Source organism: Mesoplodon densirostris, chromosome 13 (genome assembly GCF_025265405.1).
Source record: "Mesoplodon densirostris isolate mMesDen1 chromosome 13, mMesDen1 primary haplotype, whole genome shotgun sequence".
In the NCBI taxonomy this organism is placed as follows: Eukaryota; Metazoa; Chordata; class Mammalia; order Artiodactyla; family Ziphiidae; genus Mesoplodon; species Mesoplodon densirostris.
The window spans coordinates 4,539,429-4,562,197 of NC_082673.1; the positions used below are offsets into that span (position 1 = coordinate 4,539,429).

Consider the following 22,769-nt stretch of genomic DNA (forward strand, 5'->3'; position numbering starts at 1 on the left):
AGGGGCGACATTGCAGATCTCTAGTACTAGATTATACACACCATGTGGTCAAGAACTGTTTATTAGTCATTTCTGGATCTCTCAGTGACTAGCATAGTGATGTGTGTATATTAGGTTCAGAATGAACATTCATTCTATTGTTAAACAAATTAACTAGTGAACATATCTGTTTCATAGCTGAACTCCATAAAGCAAACAATCCTAAATTTGCAGGTCTGTTTTAAGTCTGTTTTCATGGAAATGTTGATATTTTGTGAACGCATACTTTAACCGTTACGCTTTATATTTAGGTCTCAGACATTTTTGTATGACGCAGTTACATCATGCCTAGTTCTTCCCCCAAAGTGGATGTGACTGCCATCAGTAAATTCAGGAATTCAGTGGAAATAGCAGATGGGAGACCAGTGTGGTCTGAGAAGGGCCTTCGTGTCTCTTCCCATCAAGATTTTCCTTTCAACAGAAAAGAAATTATAGTTTCTAGAAACGTCCACATGGAGGTTTCTGGAATCCAACTGCAACTCTTGAATTAAGATGCCCCATTAATCAAATCACATTTTTTGTTTCACTAGTTTTTGTATTTTCCTCATGCTCCTCTTTGACCTTAAGTGGGCCTGCATGTAATTTAATATTCCTTTATGATATTTTATGAATCAGGGCCATGTTTCTCAACTAGCAACTGCAGCCCTTAAATGTGTAATGAAGGTTGAGAAACGATCTTACTCCTTGTTGCTAGTTTATGCTGGGGAAGAGTGAAGACATGTAAGAAGAAGAAAGAAGGAAACATGTATCATGTTAAATGATGACATGGAGAAAAGACAGAAGTTAGTGGAAGGCAGAGAGGGAGGAAAGAGGGGGATGGGAGAGAGAATTTGTACGTGGAGGTGGGGAGGTGATGGTAAAATAACGGGTTTTTCAGTAACTAGGTAAACATGAAGAGGGGGTGCTCTGAAAAGTTCACATGATCTGAAAACATCATTGAACTACCTTGGAGTGAAGTTTTCTAAAAGACCCTTTGCTAGCTTTTCTCATCTCTGAATGCTGTTGTCATTCTGAGAATAGGACAAGTAGTTTTCTTATTCTTGACAGGGAAGGCAGGGTATTTTCCTCCCTGTCACATAAGAAAGTCAACCATGTGACTCTTGATTACCCTGCTGCCATATTCAATAGGAAGTGTCTTCCTTTTGCTATGAACAGCACGTCTTCCGTTTTGTCTCTTGCCTGAGCCGGGTAGAAACAAAAACTGATTACAGAAATAGGCTGGCTTGGCATGCCCTGTATGACAAACTTAATTGAGCAATAAGTTAAAAATGTAAGAGTTTTGTTAGGCTTCATGAAAACAGAAAATCGTGTGGATTTGAGAGAGATCTCCTCTTAAAAATAAAAAAGGGGCCTTCCCTGGTGGCGCAGTGGTTGAGAGTCCGCCTGCTGATGCAGGGGACGCGGGTTCGTGCCCCAGTCTGGGAAGATCCCACATGCCGCGGAGCGGCTGGGCCGGTGAGCCATGGCCACTGAGCCTGTGCGTCCGGAGCCTGTGCTCTGCAACGGGAGAGGCCACAACGGTGAGAGGCCCGCGTACCACAAAAAAAATAATAATAATAAAATAAAATAAATAAAAATTAAAAAGGATCTGTTTTTAAAAATGCTAATTGCTCTCCCAGATTTTGTTTTTAAATTCACGTCTTTAATCTGGGCAACTTTCACTTACCTAGTTCCTCCTCCTGCACAATCCTTGAGGAGAAAAATAAGGCTCTAGATTCACTTCTGGCAAACATCTTAGCCTGGATCCGCCAGAAAGCAGAGCCTGAGACAAGAGCCAGTGTGTATGTGGTTTATTTGGAGAGGTGGTTTCAGGGAATAGGAGACAAGAAAGGAGGGACCACCAGCCCAGGGTGCACTGTGGGGCTGGTCTCCACTGTGGGAAATGGGCTAGACACCCCCGGGTGAGGGGAGAGGGAGTTCTGATCCAGTGACTCCTCTGATCCTCCCTGGTCAAGGGTGGCCCCAAGAATGAGGAGTCCTGGGGCAAAGATTAGGAGGAAAGACCGCAGCTCCAGCAAGGTTCCACTCATTACCCCTGTATGAGGTCAATAAACTCAGCAACAGCTTAAGTAAAGTTAGACAGAGGCTGGGAGGCATGTCACATGGCAGCCGTGGGGGTCAAGACAATCGCTCCTCGACACTTTTAAACATTTTCATGCTTATTTGTGACAAAGTTAAATAATAAATCAATTGAAGTATCTCAGACACCTTTTGACAAGCAGATGGCTCCGTGTCAGGACCCAGAATAGGAATCTCAGCCTTGGCCTAGAGAATCTCACCCTTTAAAGCCTGGTCTGAACCACAGGTGTATCAGGTTCAACTCCATATTGAGGGAACGAGTTAGTTCTGACCCAAATAACATTTAAAAAAATTTTTATGGAGGTATAGTTGATTTACAATATTATATTAGTTTCAGGTGTACAGCTTAGTGATTTAGTATTTTTGCAGATTATACTCCATTAAAAGTTACTACCAAGACTTTCATAAGACTTATAATGGCTATGAGTCCCTGTGCTATATGATATAGCCTTGTTGCTTATCTACTTTATATATAGTAGTTTGTATCTGTTAATCTCATTCTCCTATTTTGTCCCTGCCCCCTTCCCTCTCCCCTTTGGTAACCACTAGTTTGTCTTCTATGTCTGTGAGTCTGTTTCTGTTTTACATATACATTCATTTGTATTATTTTTTAGATTCCACATATAAGTGATATCATACAGTACTTGTCTTTCTTTGTCTTACTTCACTAAGCATAATATTCTCTAGGTCCATCCACTTTGTTGCAAATGGCAGAATTTTGTTCTTGTTTATGGCTGAGTAATATTCCCCAGATAACATTTTGATATAAGATGAGCAAGTGACAATTTAGGCATCAGTAGCTGACACATTTTCCTGGACTGGAAACCTGAGGCTGCTTTATAACTTAAGATGCTGAAGTGGGTCTGGTTCTGTGTAGATAGCATGGATTTGGGGGACCAACAGAAATGGCATCTATGATCAGCTCAACTGCTTACTAGCTGTGCAACCTTCCTAAATGACCTCTGATGGTGAGGATTCCTCACGGGTCAGAGGGCATAGATAGCACCACCTTCATTAAGTGTCTGAGAAGAAAAAGAAAATGTATATAAAGCATTTTACCCAGTGCCTCTGTGTTTTAGGTGGAAAGTTATTGTTAATTCCCTTTGTCTGATTATGTGCATTCATTCTCGAAAGATGAAAAACAAAAGCAAAGCTTGAAACTGCTCAGATACTGTCTTAACCCGCCTCACACAGGGTCCATGTACACCCCTCAGCTGCCATTCAAAACCATATTGGGAGTTCAAGTAAGGGTGGCATGGCACCTCCTTTTTTTAATGTCAGCAAGTTTAATTTAATTCTGGGCTGTGGTAAAACAGCAGAAGGGTGTAGGCGGTCTTTTGTTCTTTATGCGGTGTGCTAAAAATGACACGATAGACAGTAAATTAAGAAAAGCTGCCCTATAAGTTTCAATTAAACCTTACATTGGTTTTAATATTTAATATATCATCCTGAATCACATTTCCATAAACCACAATAGAAGTTCAGGCAAAGGCTGTAAGAACATGTTAGATTTTTACTGCTATTATTTTTCCTCAACTAAAACCATCCCCTAAATAAAGCGTGAAATCAGTTGGATTTTCCTCTATGACGTAAAACACAAAATCAAGTCTCATTGATCACTAATGTTGTTGAATTGAGTCCAAAGCACAATGCATGACTTTAGTTCATAAATTACCAGAAGAGCTCAAATTCTATCCTGAAAGAATGCATGTACGTTCCCATTCTCTCTTGACTTATGTTGTGATTTTAAAGAAAATTGGCTGGCAGGCACTAGTTGATATTAAAATATGATATGATGACACAAGAGGAAGGTCTGTATGACAGAATGCTCAAAGATGAGATTAACAACAAAAAAGGTTTTAAATACTTTATATGCTATTACATACACAACTGTCAATTGCCAGCCCACAGCAATGCCTTTTCAGCTGAGCCTGTATGATGTATGGTGTGTGTGTGATGATGTTGGTTCTTGACGCACCCCGTGTGTGTGTATGTATTATATATATATACATATATATATATATATATATATATATATATATATATATATATACATATACACACACACAAATATGTTTGAACCTCATAATTCAGCTTTAAGTTTAGATTAATGAACTTACATTTAGACTGATGAGTTGGAAAGGAACAAAGAGAGAGAAAAAACGTATCGCAGAGTAATCACCTTCAGGGACTTGTAAGCTAGTGAGAGTCAAAAATAAATAGCACATGAAGCAACTCGACCAAATACCTATTGCACTGGCTATCACTCATCCGATGGCAGATGTCACTTACTGATACCAAGGAGCTCAAAGTCCAGCACAGAATGCTTCCCAACTCAGTTATCTCCAATTGATCAGAGTTTGCACGCAAAACAAATCTATTTTTCACTCAAGAATTAGGGATCATGGGGTGTCCAGACTTTTGGTGCTGAGTGAGTTCAATAGAATCTCGGGGGGTAAGAATCACTGTGGTAGGAAGAGAGGTTAGGAAAAGCTTGAGCTAAGCCTGGAGGAGTGGCACTTGGACTTGGCTGGACACCTGGTGCCGGAGGACAAATGTGAGCAGACACCAAAGGAAGAAGGAAGAAGGAAGAAGGAAGAAGGACAGGCAGGGAGGGGGAAGCCGTCTGCACGGATCACGTGTGCATTTCCATGTGAGACGGTAACCTGTAATGTCAGACTTGATAGGAGAAAGTGTGGAGAGCCCGGCAGAGGAAGTTGGGGGCCATCTGGGGGCCACTGGCATGGATGCCATGTGAGTGGTATTTTGGAGGATTTACATCCAGAGGAAGAGAGCGCATCATTGAGGGTGCTGCTATGAGCCTGTGATGTGACTAAGAGGAGGGTTTGAGTGTAAGTGGCTGATCTGAAGGCAATTCTAGGAAGCACTGGTGGGGGTGGGGAAGTGGGACCGGGAAGGGAGGACAGTCAGAAGGCTGGGTGTCAATGAGTAGGTCACACTGTGGGCCTCGGGGACTCAAGCCCCCCAGGGACTCACTTCAGAATTACAGCACCTGAAGCAGCTGGGGTACTTTTCCAACCATACCTCTGGTCATTGGCAGAGGACTGGCCCAGGGCATTCACTCCTCGGCCCTTCCAAGCTGCCTGCATAGGGGTCAAGAGCAAACCCTCATCTCGTACCAGAGTGCGGGTGACAAGGGGCCATGGACAGGGATTCAACTCGCCATGAAGCTTCCCCAGATTCTCTGTGTTTCCAATCCTCCTAGTTCAATTACGGGGAGGCCCAGCCATTTCTGGCTACTCTATAAAGATGGACTTTCTAAAGATATCTGTGTCATTTTGGTCAGCATATCCACTGAGAAAAGGCAACCAAAATTGCATCTAGGATTAGACATCACAGAAACCTTATCACATTAATTCCAAGCCCGTACCATTCAACTTTCTCCTAGGAGTTTGAAATAACTCCTGCGCCCCCTTAAGTAGGCTCTGGGAAGGGAAAGACCCCTGAGCACTCACCATCCCTGAGAGAAGCTGGATGCCCTGTCCCGAGGTTGCCTGATGTACTCAGGTGTGGTGCCTTTTAAGTAAAGCCTTCTCAGTGGGCCTCAAACCCAAGCCTAGGGACGAGGTGCACCATGCTTAGTAAGGTTGGCACAGTCTCAGTGTAAGTAAAAGTGAGCCCATCTTGTGGCTTTAAATTCTAAAATGCCTCCCAAATCATCAGTAAGTGGGCCTGAATTTGAGACTCTGATCCCATGGCCTACCCAAGATCTCCACTTGGATATTTAAAAACATTTCAAAATTACCACGTGTGAAGTCCATCATCATCCAGTAATCTGCTTATTGTGGTAAATGGCAGCTCCATCTCCGTAGTAGCTCAGGGCAAACAGCTTGGAATCAAGATTGCTTCCTCTTGGGCTTCCCTGGTGGCTCAGTGGTTGAGAGTCCACCTGCCGATGCAGGGGACACGGGTTCATGCCCCAGTCTGGGAAGATCCCACATGCCACGGAGTGGCTGGGCCCGTGAGCCATGGCCGCTGAGCCTGCGCATCTGGAGCCTGTGCTCCACAACGGGAGAGGCCACAACAGTGAGAGCCCCGTGTACCGCAAAAAAAAAAAAAAAAAGATTGCTTCCTCTTTCTCTCACACCCACATCTGATCTGGCAGCAAGTTCCATTGGCCTTAACTGCCAAATAAATACCCAGAATCTGCCTCATTCTCCACCGCTGCTATCCAGATCCAAACAATATCACTTGCAAGGTTATTGCAGTAACCGAGCTGATTCTACTCTGCATCCCTTCATTCTATGCTCAGCACAGCTGTCAGAGGAACCTCGTGGCCAGATTGTGTCCCTCACCTGCTCACACCTGCAAATCGCTTCCTTTCTCACTGATACAGTCTGCACAGAGCCCACCAGGCCCTCTGTGACCAGACCAGACCCTCCCATTTTCCCCTTTACTCCGCCCCCTCCCCACTCACACCCACCTACCTGGTGCTCCTGGGATGAACTCAGCACATGACCACCTCAGCCCCTTGGACCTCCTGTCTTTTCTGACTGGAATGATCTTCCTCAGGTTTTTTTTGTTTTTTGCTGTACGCGGACCTCTCACTGTTGTGGCCTCTCCCATTGCGGAGCACAGGATCCGGACGCTCAGGCTCAGCGGCCATGGCTCACGGGCCCAGCCGCTCCGTGGCATGTGGGATCTTCCCGGACTGGGACACGAACCCGTGTCCCCTGCATCGGCAGGCGGACTCTCAACCACTGCGCCACCAGGGAAGCCCAAGAGGAAGCAATCTTGATTCCAAGCTGTTTGCCCTGAGCTACTACGGAGATGGAACTACATGAGAACTTGTTTATGTAATAAGTATCATTATGAGAGGTATGCATGAAAATTAAACAAAACAAAAATAACCATATCCCATAGGTAAATTTTATTTTCAGAGAAGACTAAAAATAAAATCAATAAAAGGGCCTTTTTATCAAACACAAGATGCCAACCAAGTATGCTTTCACGTTGTATAAGCTCATACTGTATAAGAATGCTCTATACCATGATAGAAGCTCTTAATATCTTAATAGCACTAGTATTATTCTCCTATGAGAACCCAAATTAATTCTAATTATCTGAGCAAGAGAGAGAGGTGAGGGAAATACAGCTCACAGGTCAGATACATGCAGAGAAAGCCAAAGCCTCATTAGTCTAAGAGGCAGTGTTGCTTTGGGGAGAAAAATAAAAGTATCGTGAGTGAGGAAAAGGTGTTGAGGTTCTTGTCCCATTGGAGGATTTCTGGGAGACCCTGAGGATATTCTCCATCTCTCTTTCCTTATCGCAAATATCCATGAAAGGCACAGGAGAGGCATGACACGCACACGCGCACTGGAGCGCTTAGGGGCTCCGGGTGAGAGGTGATCCCCAGGACGCTGTGAGAGGATGGCTCTGCAGCGCGGGTGACAGCGCACCCCGGTCCCCTCAGGTCAGCGTGGCTCAGACTGACCTCTTAGGGCTGTGACCACTAACGCTTGGGTCAAACATAATGTCAAGCAATGCATTCGTTCCCTCCTAACACACATTTTTCCCCCGTTGGGATGACTGATGGGAAGTAGAATCTAATTTTAAAACAATAGTCACCAGGAAATTTTCCACTGCCGAAATATAGCACAGAATATTGTCATTTTTACTGTTATTGGCGTAATGGAGACAACAGAAACTTGATGTTCTGGTGTCAAAACAAGGTTTTGTGGTCATGGCTGTTGTTTAAAATATTCAATACAGAATATTTAAGATGACAAACCATACAATTTCATTCCTTGTCAGTGCCTACTGTTGATGAGAGAGAGAGAGAGAGAGATGATCGATGGACAGACATATGTGTATTATGATATATATATAGTGAATGTATATACATATATAATAGTTAAAGCTTTGCTTGTAGCCAGGCCACAGAAGAAAATACCAGTTGCTGGAATCAGTGTTTATTTATGTTGTTTCTTTAAAGCTCTTCTGCTCAGATTTTGCTCTGCATTTTTCAGATAGTAAAAATAACATCTGTTAACAGCTAACCTGTTTAATGTGCTATAAGAGAAAGAAAATACAATATTAGAATATATATGCATAACGTCCTCATAACTGTTAATGATTTCTGATTCAGCTATATCAGTAGTTAACATTTGATCAAATATTTTTTAAGGACTGAGGTATTCCTCATAAATATGGACTATCTGAAACTTGTTATATACATCTCATTTCCCCACAAGTAATGTAAAGATTATCTCAATCACATTAAATTGTAGATTAAAATACATACTAGATATATAATGCTTGACATGCTAAATGTTTGGAATTTTCCTCCCAAGCTTATCACTTTTGCCGTATTATGTTTAGGTCTGAAGTTGGTAATGTGAGGGGCTGTGAATTTAGTCCAGGTTGCTCTTTGCACCTGGAAAATATTGATGAAAAGGAGCTGAGAATTTAAATGCAATTTACATCTTCAGAAAATCAGTGGACTAGATTTTGTGTAGGTAGGTGGAGGGCATGGGTTACGTGTGGGTGTCTTTGTGTGAGGTATGGTAGGGAGTTAGGTAGATGTGTTCGTGTGTTTACATCTTCAGTAATGCTGAGGAAATTACAAAATTAAGATATTCTTAGGAATGAGATTATGTTGATAAGGTTGGTGCAGAATTCCTGGTGTCATTTTGTGATGTAAGGAAAACCCTATCTTCCATTAGCATGTGCCACAAGACAATAAATTAGAGTGACCCTATCAGAAAATGAATCAATCGTACAGTAAAGATGGCAAACATCTTCTGAATGTGCTCACCTCAGAGGAAGTGTTGGACACACTGACATTTCCAGGTGGGGTTTACTGGGAACATCTCCTGTTAGCAGGAATGAGAGCTGTGTGTTTAAGCCACTACCCTCTCGTGCTTACTGCATACTTCATACTCGATGATGAAGACTTGAAACTTTTTTCCTTCTTAAATGAAGGAAATCCATTGGTTATTATGCTAAAATTTTAACCATAAATATGGCTTTTTCTAAACCCTCCCTATTTGAATGTCTTTTCATTGACATCAACTTCCTTGGTCACCTATGCCTGTTGGGTGTTATTTGCCTTTTTATTAATACAGCAAAGCAGAATCCTAAGAAAAAGAACCTTAGTGACCCCTCCAAGCCCCACCTGGACGCCATGCTGGATCCTTTTGATACTCAGGAGGTGAAGAAACTACCTCGTTTCCCAGCAGAGTGGTGACCTTCTGCGTCTGCCCTCGGGAATAACAGGCAAAGGCCAAATCCAACGTGATGGAAACACTCCCCAGAATAAAATGCCTAAAGGAAACAAGAAGAACTGAAGACGTAAAGCCACCTGAATTTTTAGGATCAAAGAGTTGGCCTTATAGATGAGCCCAGAACACCGATAACCTTGGTGTGCAGCGACATCCCTGCATATCGTGAGCACAGCATGTGCACAAGACACAACTTCTTGTTTAGTGCTCACACAGCCGTGAAGGAGGTATGGTTCTCTCCACCTTCAGATAAAGAAACTTGGATCAGAAGCTAAGTGGCCATAAGAATCAGAGGGGAGAAAATACTTCCCAGTTAAATCATAATAACATAGCTGCCAAGGAGACAAGACTGCTTGGCCTTTGTCTTCTAAGTATGCAAAGGGTCATTTTCCAGGGACAGGCCGTCAGCCATCCTCCCCTCCCCCAGAGTAGACATGTGTTATAATGCAATGTGAAGGATCTGGATTAGACTAAGAGGGCAGCTCACAACCAGGAACTTCTCGACTCTGTCTACCCAGTAGATGGCTGCCAAGAACCATTCAAAAGCTAACTTGTGGGCTTCCCTGGTGGTGCAGTGCTTAAAAATCTGCCTGCCAATGCAGGGGACATGGGTTCGAGCCCTGGTCCGGGAAGATCCCACATACAGCAGAGCAACTAAGCCCGTGTGCCACAACTACTGAGCCTGCGTGCCACAACAACTGAAGCCCGCGCGCCTAGAGCCCGTGCTCTGCAACAAGAGAAGCTACCGCAGCGAGAAGCCCGTGCACCGCAATGAAGAGTAGCCCCCACTCACTGCAACTAGAGAAAGCCCGCACGCAGCACGAAGACCCAACGCAGCCAAAAATAAATAAATTAATTTATTTTTAAAAAAAGCTAACGTGTGGAGTCACATATCAAGGCGTCCCCTCGGCATCTCTGACCAGCGTTGTAAGTTCCCAGACTCCACTGGTGGGTTGGATGGAGCACAGTGGAAGCACCTTGTCAGATCCACTGAGTGACAGTGCAGAGGCAGCCGTGATGAGGGCCCTTCGTGGAAGGCAGACAGCACAGGCTCACGTTGCCATCAGAGCTGTCCACGACCAAGGGTGCAATTCAGCGCCTCCCAGGTTTCTTCAGTCCTGAGTTTGATTCAGGGACGTCTTACACAGCTGTCCCTCGTTGGGGGCCCCTTTGTCTCCTGGGGTTCAGTTTCAGACCGGAGGCCTCACATCTACCACATCATTAGTTCTTACCAAAGGGATTATAACTTCTGACAGAATATTTCTGTTTTAAAAACTCTTCCCTTTTTGAAACTCACCTAAGGGTGCTTAACACAAGAAGTAACTCCAAGGCTCTTGTCCTGGTAGCTATTAAAAACACAAACAAACCAAAACATCTGCACAGAAGAGTTAACTTGACAGTTTTGCTCCTATTTCTGGAACACAATGACTTTTCACTGGAACACAAATCCTTCTTCATGTCATTCTAAATTTCTGTGGAAAAGAACTCATAAGCTTATTCTTTTATATTTATTTCTCAATTCCTATGCAGTTTACTAGATTAAAAGACACAATAGGGCTTCTCTGGTGGCACAGTGGTTGAGAGTCTGCCTGCCGATGCAGGGGACACGGGTTCGTGCCCCGGTCCGGGAGGATCCCACATGCCGCGGAGCAGCTGGGCCCGTGAGCCATGGCCGCTGAGCCTGCGCGTCCGGAGCCTGTGCTCCACAATGGGAGAAGCCACAACAGTGAGAGGCCTGCGTACCACACACACACAAAAAAAGACACAATAGTCCAGCTTCTTTGAATAATCCCTCATCTGTCCCCATTTGTTAGAACTGAATGACAAATATGACCAGTCTTCCTTTGCTTTCTGCATTGATGTTCTGTCTCTAGAACAGCTGGTATTACCAGTTAGGTGAGAGGTGTTTGGGGCTGTTTGTCAACGTGGGCAAAATTCCCTGCCCTGAGAAGTAAATTATTATGAAACCAGATCTCCCTGGAATCAAATCTCTGGCTGTACGCTCTGGGGAAACACGACATGGAACATCATGATACAGGTCAAACGTGGAACAAGAGCTGAAGCCCTGAAGACCTCTCTCAGGGACTCGCTCTACAACTGGAGGGCTGGTGTCCGCACAGCCCACACAGGAGATAGCCGTGGCAGAGGGGAAAGAACGTGACACTGAAGTACAAATGTGTGTTTTCATCCTCCATTCACGTGGGGCAACATTTCCTTACCATGAGGTGTGAGGAACTGTGGGAACAGTTGTGACTCATGGTCCACATTTCTACTCACACTCATTGGGCCTCTTCTCTTCCAACCTGCCCTTCCAGCAGCTGATAAAGAAGATGGTGGAAAAAAATAATAATGTGACAAAATGTGGTAAACCATTTACATATTGACAAGATGGAGGAGAACCAATTGTGATCGCAAAGCCTCTTTATTGTCATCGTTTTTCAGAGCACAGACTTGAGAAAAGCCCAAGCTGACTGAGCTGTGGGCATAAGACCCCTGATGTCCATCACTGATGATTTAGAGAAAGTAGAAAACTCTCCTAATACTGTGTAATACTCCAAATAGTGCTAATGTCCGCTGAATAGCATAAACCATTGTGTGCTTCCAGCTGGAAGCAAAAACTGATATGATGTAGGCTCTTGGTCCGTCTCATGAAAATAACTAATTATAAAGAAATAGAATTTGAGACTTTCCCCCCAATTCAATTTAACACACTTTGGTGAATCCCAGCGTGAACAGAAAATAGAGCTCAATGGTGAGCTTCAGTGATGAGTGAGCACCCTCCAGCCTGGAGGTCTGGAACAGAAGCCAACACAGAAACAGATAAACCCACCCAGTGAGGTAGCTTCCGTGTTAGCAGCATGCACAAGTCGGGTGCAGGGAAGGATTCTCGGTTGGGGTCATCAGGGAAGGTCTTCTGAGGTGAGATACATTAGAAGAGTTTTAAACCACAACTGTAAGTTTCCGTAGTGGAGAAAAGAGATAAGGTCATTCTAAGAAAAGGTAACGTGAATGTGCAAAATGCATTTCAGGCCAAGAGTGCTACATATGCAAATACACTTCTTATCAGAATGCAGGACATTTTCCCCATCTTTTTGTCCTTACATATGTAGTTCCCTTGGGCTTTTTTGGAAATTTTTGCATGTTCTGAATTTTTTAAATTCTGAAATCTTTTGCACATTCATGTTACCCATATATATAATGCTTGTATAAATATATATTATATATATAATGCATGTGTTTTGGGGTAACCTTGGAATTTTTAAGTAGTCAGATAAAATTATTATAAGGACTTCGACTTTCTGGTCAACTTTCTTCAAGCAAGAAGGCAACCTTTGTATTCAGTGATGTATAGTTGCTAAACGAACCCCTGCGGCTCTGGTAACACCTACCTTCCCCCCTGCCACTGTCCTGTGCCATAATACTGTGATGGGAAAACAAAATCACCTTTTATTTCTGTTCCAGAATCAAATTTTCAAATGTTATTCATGGAAGGCATGAATGAAATGGAACACAAAGGAAAATATACAAACCAATTTTACATAAATCAGTAAAAACTGTGGCAAAGCAGCTTAGGAATGTTGACCTACAGTCAACTTGATCAAGACACTTATAGCAGAGGAAAGCTTTGGATTCACAGGGAGGGAAAATATAACATAAATCCATATTATGTTTTTTTAATTTTTATTTATTTTTAAAATTTTTATTTTATATTGGAGTATAGTTGATTAACAATGTTGTGTTCGTTTCAGGAATACAGCAAAGTGATTCAGTTATATGTACACATGTATCTATTCTTTTTCAAATTATTTTCCCATTTAGGTTATTACAGAATATTGAGCAGAGTCCCCTGTGTTATCCAGTAGGTCCTTGTTGGTTATCTATTTTAAATATAGCCGGGGGAAAAGGTCAATCCCAAACTCCCAATCTATCCCTCGCCCCCCATTACCCCAGTAACATAAGTTCGTCCTCTAAGTCTGTGAGTCTGTTTCTGTTTTGTAAATAAGTTCATTTGTGTCATTTTTTTAAGATTCTGCATAGAAGTGATATTGTTACGCCACTCAAAAGTCAATTCTCGAGAGACAAGTGTTGGTAGGAAAGGAAAGGTTGCTTTATTTTGGAGGCCGGCAACATGGTGGAACTGACCAGGAAGGGTGTCTGTAGATTATCAAAGTGGAAAATCCCTTCTACACCTGTGTCTCACCTCCCTCTTCATATTACAAGGCAGTGGAATGCTTTAATGACGACGAAAATTGCAGTGACTCCTCAAAGTGAACCTTTAAGAATAAGGGCCAACTTGGGGCCTTAAGTGATAAGCCACTAAGGTAGTTGTTTCCTGGATGTGCTTGCACAAATATGGCAGTTTGCAGAAGAGAAAAATCAGTCCTGGTGTTTGAAGGATTAGTTATCACTCTGGTCTTTCTTTTTCTCTGTGTTTCCGTTCTAGGTATTTCCACACGATATACTTAGGTATTCGAAGTCGACAGAGCGGAGAGAATGACCGGTGGAGGTTTTACTGGAAGATGGTCTACGAGTACGCAGATGTGAGCATGCTGCATCTACTCGCCACCTTCCTGGAGAGCGCTCCCCAGCTGGTGCTGCAGCTCTGCATCATCGTACAGACTCACAGCCTGCAGGCCCTCCAAGGTAAGGGCTTGCAATTCACTCTCTGCATTTGGGGAAAGGTGGTCGGCTCCTTTTCCCATGACCTGAGGACCGTTCCAGTACCCTTTGACGCAGGTCACGGCGCTCTGTATTATTGTCGGCCGCTTGACACCTGTATTTGTGAATGATGCCTGTTTTCTTCTTCGCCATCACTTCTCATGGGTAATTTACAGAAAGACGTTTTTGCCCTCAAGCTGCTCTCCGAGTAGGAAAAAAAATCCTTATGATTTTACACTTGCTCAATATGAGAACAGAATCCACTGAAGCTTTCTGGCTCATACGATAACTTCCAAAAATTTGAGAAAAAGACCTATAGACCTCTCTAATGTTGTGTGTATATTAACTATTACATATATTATATACATTTTATGTATCAATTTATATATATAATACATATTTGAATATTAGGGTAATCGCCACCATTTCTTTTTGATATTAGAACACAAAAGGGGAGAGATTAAAGGAAATGATAAAGATGACCTTAATATTTAAAAAAAGAAGGTCATATGGGAAAATGTCAGTATTTAATAATGTACTGTTTATGTAGTACTAAGTTTTATAAAATGAATATTACAGTCAGATTAATATTTTGGGGTTTTGCCGTCTTGTTTGATCATCTCATCAGTAAGACGATTCCATTGATAACAGATCCGCCCTGACGTTTCCTTAGGGCCTGCTGCTGAAGTCTTTTCTAGAAGCAGATTAGACAGACCAGTGGGTAGACAGGTGACTACATGGGTGGGGGAGGATGGATAGGTAACATTTTCTGCATAGCTTCCTGGTAATTTGTCAATCCTGTAACAAAATAGATGTTGTTAAACAGGTAACGTTCTGTAATGTGCTCGTTTTGTTTCAGTCTCAGCAGAGCCTTGCTGTGACTTGCTGTATGTACTGGGCCATCCTCTAATCTGACCTGGTTGGTCTGGGGAATCTCTCCAAGGTCCTTATAACTTTTTATAGCAAGGAGCACATAAGCCTGGGCTGGGTACTTTACTAATGGAGTGAGAGGGAGGCATATTACAGGAAAAGAGAGATGGAGTGTTTGCTGGTAGCCAGTGGCCCACTGGTTTATGAATGCCTGGCCCAACCCTGGTTCCACACGAGAATAGCTTCAGTCCAAGAAGTTTGAGAAAGGAGTCAAAGAGGTCCATGGGGTGGGAGTCTCCCATGCTAGTAAGCAAAATGGAAGAAAGAGAAAATGGGTGTTAGCACAGAAGCAGAGGAGAAAAGCCTAGGGGAGGCGAGCTTTATCCACCTCCCCCATGTGAATTCTCCGCGGACGAGCCTCTTTAGACGTGACACCACACGCTGCAGAGGGGGGCTCCAGCTTTGCTTGTCTCACTTCCTCGCTGTGAGACCTGGTACAAGTCACTTAACCTCTCTGGGTCCCAGTTTCTCAAACTAAACTAGATGATCCCCAAACGGCTTGACAGTGCTATTCTACCACTGCATCTGTGAATGCTCAGTAAACTTACGGGGCCAGGCATATGCATCAGGAGGTGGTCTGTATGTGAGGATACAAATTCAAAGTCAACATCAAACTGAATCTCTGTCAGATTCTCATCTCCAGAAGAACTTGGCACCCCCTTGGTGTAGTTACACACCTGAAAACTCTCTGGAAGAGAAAACCCCAGGCACAAGTGAGGAGTGTGGCAAGCCACCTTCCTGTGTGGCCCGAGATTCCTGAGGGTCTCTGCTAGTTTCCTAAAAGATCTGTAACATCACAGAGAAGTTTTTATCCTAAAGATGATAAAGATGGAGAAGGAAAGGAGAGGGAGGGTGTGAGAAAATGAGATCACCTTTTCCGTTTGAGAGCTTTACGTAAAGTTTTATAGAAAAAAAAAAACATAGAGAAAAGACAATTCTTTGCCTTTATCAGATTATTCATCCTAAACATAAGAATCAAAATATGTGTTTTTTGGAGTTGTGGCTCTTCCCGGATGCCCGGTGTCCCCAGCTTAGTGACTAAGCTCACTGTTGCATCAGGTTTGCTACAGACTTTAGGAGCGGGACCTCGTCCTTGGCCAAGGCAAGCCTTGCTGTCAAAATCAGAGAGCCATGGGGAAAATATGTCCTGTGTCACTCCCAAGGTGGTCAAAAGACAGTTGGATGCAAAGATCACTAGGATTAACACAAGTCAGTGAGCACAGGATGAGGAATAAGGTCACTGAGCTGATCTTATGGTTGCCACTGTTTAAGCAGGGAGATGAGCAGAAAGTTGTGTTAAAAGACCAGAGAGGAACTACCTGACAGCAAACAACCACCACAAAATCTCCAGCAAACGAAGACCAGCTCAGGCAATGCCATCTCAATCCTCTTGCATTTTGAGGAGAAACTTATCTGCAGAGAGAGCTTCTAAATTCAACCCTCTGCTGACAGAGGACCCCCCCTTACAAATGAACCAGCTTATAAATTAAACTGATGTGAATTGTAAGAACTGAGCCTTTCCTCTCTAGGAAAAGAAAAATGAATGTGATAGAACCGAGTCTGACCTATATTTTCACATATCTTTATGGTAAAAGATTCTTAAGATTTATATGTAAAAGCACAACTTTCTGCAATGAATGCACATAATCAATGGCATGAAAGCTGTGAGGTATTTGCAAATAGCTCTGAATTTAAATCTTCAAAATATTTTTATTTAGCAGGTAAGAGTGGTCCTAAGTCTGCAAGTTATTTCCATAAATGACTGTATCTAAAATTATTATTTTTAAGACAGAAAGAAAAATGCTTTTTAAATCCAGTTTCAACCATCTACTGCTCTCTGATGGACACTCTTTTAAAACCAATTAAAACATCGAACAAGAAGAGTACAACATTTAAAACTGATGCTGACAAACTGTACCCCCTTGTGGAAGTTGGTGTGGCCCTAAAACCCTGTGGGCTGTGAAAACCCTTTCTCAGGGCTCCTTACTTATTGAATAATTAAGTCAGAGGGGCCTCACTGTACTGGAGGCCAACAGGCTCGGTGGAGAGCTAAGTGAAGCATAATGGTTTCTCAGTTCGTCCTGTCCTAGGAAGGAGAATTCAGCTCCTGTTCTGAGACCAGGAATCAGGGCCGAGCAGAAACTTGAACCTGAATATCCAGTTCCTTCCACTCCACACTGCCATCCTTGACAGAATCGTTGCTCTTTACTGAATCTGGCATTTTCCCTGGAACATCTGCCTCTGGAGAGCCAGAAATACTCAGGGAGTCTCAACTGTACCCGCACAACTAAGACAGCACACGGACCATAAGATGGTATAGCAGCCTGTGCTTAGAGCTTCCAGTTTACACGGCATTATGTTTCCAGTCCAATCCCATATCCCCCAACCTGGAGAGGGAGCGAGAGAGCAAGGCACGCAGGAAGGACAGAGGAGGGGCAGAGAGACGTAGAAGGACTGTGTGTGAGAAGCAGAGGTGGGCAAAGCGCTCCTGTTGGTCTCCATGTAGCAGATACAGCCCTCTGTGTTAGAGATGTCAGATGCGGTCCAAGGCCTGTCAGTCCTATTTTCAAGCAACATCTCAAACCCATCCAGGACGTTTGATTCTATCTCTTACAGATGGTGCAAGCAAAGGTACAAGGTTAACTACCTTCTACAGACCAAAGTTACCCCTCCTTATAAAAGTGCTGGCTGGGCCGGAGGGTCTCTGAAGTCACTTTTAGCTTTGTGATGCTCTGAGCACTCGGCTTTGGTTGTGTAGACCAGCTGGCAGAGAGGATACTGATTCGTGCAGGTACAGATGTCCACAGGCCCTGCCTAGCCGGCAGCGTTGCTCAGAGCCACGCCATGGGGTGGAAGCTGGTGGGGGTGGAAGCTCCTCGGAGCGGCCCAGGATGCCGTGCGGGGTCACCACGCACACACCATGAAAGCTTCTCAGCCAGAACGTGTGCACCAAGGCCCAGGCTGCATGCAGCACCGTCACCTGGCTCTGATGGCCAGGTGTGCACGCCCGCACCACAGAGCCTTCGTGTAGGAGCAGCACTTCCTGGAAGGAACCATCTAAAACAGAAGAAATCAGGCCCTCACCAGATGCAAGTGGGTGCCTACCTAGCAGCACAATTGCTCCCACTTTTTCCAGATGGCTTTAGTTCTTCATTTCCAATTTCCACCTTTACTTGCCATTGTTGGAAAATCTCTTTTACACTCCCTGTGTATTTAAACTGTGATGCACAGAGTGAGTTAGGAACAAATGCTTTCCCACAGGCCGTGTGCCCAGGAAAGCTTTGCTGAGCAGGAAAAGACACCTACATCTACCTCGATTCCGATTTCTTCGTATCCAAAACCCCCATGATTGCCCATTTTGCCTACAGTTTATCCTGAATACTTCATGAGCGGAAGAAAGCAAAGGGGGCTGGAAGAAGTTTCTAATTATTCTTTTCCTGTCTTGCATCCCACAAAACTACAGGGAAGTCAAAGGTTAAGGGGCTCTCCTTAAACAAACACCATCCCCAGCCAACCACGGGAGGAGACACCTTGAGTGTGACAATGGCCTCCTTTGTCACATCCTGATGAGGACTTTCAAGACCTAAACCACTGGATTTCCAGTTGCTCCATTTTATGGTAAAGCAGGTGGAGCCACGCCCAGCTACCTTCCCGAGGCTGAGGTTAGAGAAGGAACCCATCAACCCCCAGGCCCAAGTCCTCTGTGGCGAGCTCCTGTCTCTGCATCCGGCTCCACCCGTGGATTTCTGCAGGGGAGGGAAAATGCCGGGGAGAGTGTCAGCCTGTGAGTGGGACTGTGTCCTGTCCCTTTGGATCTGTCTGTTTTTCCGTCGCTATTTTCGTTAAGTTCATTAACCCATTTATCGAATGTCTATTGTGTGCATGATGGTGTGTGAAGGACTGTAAGATTGGTCCTAAAAAAATTCACTTTTTATTAAAAGTTTGTAATGTGACATTATAAAGAACGTGACAAAACATATTTAGAAAGGCCTAACTCATCTGGGTGTATTGCAGAAGAGCTGTTCCGTCTTCTAGATGGGATGAGAGAAAAGGAGAGCAGGTCTAGGTCCCCATCCCGCATAGAGGGACCACACAGCCCCTGCTTGAGCCCGTTCTTCACTAAGGGGCAGTTCACGCTGCATCACAGACACGACGTGGAAGACACGGTCATGGGCGTCTAGCCCGTCACTGCCTGACGCGTGGGTCTCTGATCCATACCACCCCCACTCACCAATGCCAACCTGGGGCTCCACCATCCCACAAGGAAGGCTGCTCGTTTTCCCAAAACGGATGCGGCCAAAGCTCACCTCTCCAGCGCCGGGCAGGCAGTTCTCCATTCCCTCTGCAGAAGGTTCTTCCTGAGGCCATTCATGCATTGAACGTTTACGCCAACCGGGCGGCTTTGGGTCCGCAGGCCCAGTTGTCTCCTCAAGTTGAGCTGAATGCTTAGCAAGGATCGGTCTGGTTTTCTGAAGCTGCTTATCTCAAGGTTCTTGTTCTGGTAGTCATTTTGCTTAATTGGCATTTAAACTGATGAAATACGAGTGTGAAAAGAGACTTGTTTCTATGAAATCTATACTGATAGCTTTGGAAAACGTAGCTCAGAGGGCAGTGCGTTTCCAATCACGTAGCGTTGGGACCCCTCTCCTGCCCCCTGGTGTCTGGTCCGAGGATGCTGCGGGTCGGAGGGCTGCACCTGCCCCTTGGCTCTTCCTTGCACAGCCCTTGCCAAGAGCTTAGGCACATACTTTAATGTCCTCCCACCACTCTGGGACTTTGGCTGTTTCATCTCTGATCATCAGCTGCTGTGTCTTGCTTTTTGTGTGTCCATTAGAATATCATCCCCAACCAGGAAAACAAAACAGGTTAGGTATCTCAGAAAGAAGGGATTTAAATCAGGGAATCTACTCTACAGGAAGATAAGTGGACAAAAAGAGGATGCTTATACAAGTCCAGGATTCTTCATTAAAGGAAGCAGCTCCCAGCCCGGGGGCCAGAAGAATCAGGAACATGTGCACAGGTCTCTGGGCAGGGGCCCAACCTGGCAAATGCTGGGTGACCAGAGGGGCCAGTCTAGCCGCTGCAGAGGCTACCAGGCAGGGATGGAGCAATGCTCACAGAAATCATCTTACTGCTGAGGGCCCCGTCCCAGCTGCTGCTCCCCGCGCTGCGGTGAGGCTGCGTCTGGTGGGCCCAAAAGAGCCGAGGGCTGGTGGCTGGAGAAGTCCAAGACTAACTGGATGCTGATCTGAGCAGGAAGCCAGAAAACTGTCTCCTTTCCTCGCCTCCCACTTTCCAAGCTCCGGCCACTGCCACCTCTGGGAAGAACCTAGTGGGAAACTGCAGTCAAGGAGCTGGGGACCCTGCCTACCAGGTAAATGGCACATGTGCCCCACCCTGCTGGTCTCCTTTTGCCTGCTTCCACCTAAGAGATTTGATCATCAAGCTAGTTAAAGCTGTTTCTGAGTGAAAGCCTGAAAGACTATCGTATGAGACAAACGCACGCATTTTATACCATGGAGACTGTGTCATATTAAATATATCCAAGCAGCCGAGTTTGGCAACTGATACATCTCTCTGAAACATCTGACCACAGATCTCAAGTGGTCACTCAGCACTGTCAAGCATCCGACATTGTTTCTCCTTGAAATTCACTCTCCTGCTACAAAACTGACTGTTTCCTTCCTTCTTCTGCGTCCTCACACTTCCAGCCATCTGCCTCCATCACTTCAAACCACTGCTTTCACTTCCTATGTCAGTGAGAAAACCGAAGCAGTGAAATAAGAACGGCTTTATTTTCCCACTGCTAACCCCACCTCCTCCTGCACCCATCACCTGGCTGCCCTCCGTTTACTATGGGTAAGCTGCGCCTGCTCTCATCTCTTGACCCCTCTTCTTCTGCACTGGATCCCGTGCCCTCTCACCTCCATAAGCATCCTGTTCATGAAATTACCCCCTCTCTCCCCTGCATTATCAGTTTCTCCTTTCTACTGGATCATCGCCATCACACATAAACAAGCACACCGTGATAACTCTAATCTTTATTTTTTTTTAATTGTCCCATATCACCTACTACCATATTGCCACAATTAATTATATTTTAGTGCTTATCGAGTTCTTTCATGTTTCATATATATTACATTAAAATAGAATTAAAATATAGATACTATTTTGTGACCTCCTCTTTTTTGGCAATACATCATGAATATATGTCCATGACGATGTATGTAATTCTACATCATTTCTAACTACTGCGTGATTTACTAGCACATGGATTATCTTTTTCTTTTCCACTAATTCCCTGTTTTTGAAATGATAAGTGATCATCTATAGTCACCATAATCAATAATCCTATGATAATCCTATTATAAACACATTAAGAAAATCTTTGCAGCCTTAGTTAAATACCTAAAGTGAAATGCGTGGATTTGAGGACAAGCTTGCGGGCTTGAAGGCTTTTGATACTTAATGTCAAACTGGCAATTTTAAAGTACATTTCTTGAGAGCTCTGCAATGTCTCAACTTTCTGATCCAAATGCACAGGAAGTCAGTGAGGGCAATAAATGTGACAAGGACTGGGAATGGGATAAATCTTTGGAGATTTGGGAAAGAGCTCTTAATGGTGCCCATTGGAATAGGAAGGGCTTAATTCCAAGAAGTGTCCTAGTTTCTTCCCTTGTTACTTCATTGTACCCACCATATAAGCTTTATTAAATCTATTCTATTAAGCAGCAGCTCATTATTGATGAAACAAAATTTTAAGAACAGCTTCATCAAAGACTTTTAATTTGAACCAAAATTGTTAGGAAAGTAGGCATAGGTTCCTCAAAGCACATAACAAAAATCTGACCCAAGAAAACTTTTAAAGAGCACAAAAATTATTAAACAGCAACCTTTACACTGGACAGTTGTGATTTCTTTTGGCTTTATGGATATGTTAAATGTATTCAATAGTATTTAGTGTGAAAGCCCACTGGGTATTAAAAGAAGACAGCACGTCCTCCCTCCCAGGTGCTGACAAATTCCATAGAGGCTGATGCGGATGATGATGTCACAGCAAAGGCTGACACGCATTACTTCCTGGCTGCATGGACCCTCTGCTCTGGGCCCATTATAAGCAGTTGGTGGATATTTGTTGAATAAAAGGAAGAATGAATGTCTGCTGGGTGACAAAGCCCTAGGCTAGGTGTACTTGATAAAAAACCAAGTGGCATAGCCCCTGCTCTCAAAGAATTCAACCTAATGGAAAAGAAAGATCAAAAAATTGTTATTATTCAATGTGCTCTATACTGTTGGTGGCCATGTTAAGGCCCTTTGGTGACATAAAATGATCTCTTATAGAAAATGATACAGATCACAATAGCCAAAACATGGAAACAACCTAAATGTCCATCAACAGATGAATGGATAAAGAAGGTGTGGTATACAATGGAATACTACTCAGCCATAAAAAAGAATGAAATAATGCCATTTGTAGCAACATGGATGCAACTAGAGATTATCATACTAAGTGAAGTAAGTCAGAAAGAGAAAGACAAATAACCGTATGATATCACTTATTTGTGGAATCTACAATATGGCACAAATGAACCTATCTACAAAACAGAAACAGTCTCATAGACATAGAGAACAGACTTGGGTTGCCAAGGGGGAGTGGGGAGGGAGAAGGTTGGCCTGTGAGTTTGGGGTTGGTAGATGCAAAGGATTACATTTAGAATGGATAAACACCAAGGTCCTACTGTAGAGCACAGGGAACTATATCCAATCTCCTGTGATAAACCATAATGGAAAAGAATATAAAAAAATAATGTGTGTATG

The 22,769-nt window shown here is 43.8% G+C and overlaps 1 protein-coding gene across 1 annotated transcript in view; it reads left to right on the top strand.

Annotated features, from left to right (window-relative positions):
- The window catches only part of XKR4 (XK related 4), a 322,931-nt gene that overhangs the window by 182,445 nt on the left and 117,717 nt on the right, over positions 1 to 22,769 (top strand). The window contains exon 2 of the mRNA XM_060116110.1: positions 13,807 to 14,006. Within this exon, the coding sequence (XP_059972093.1) occupies positions 13,807 to 14,006 (200 nt within the window). The remainder of the gene's footprint in view (positions 1 to 13,806; positions 14,007 to 22,769) is intronic.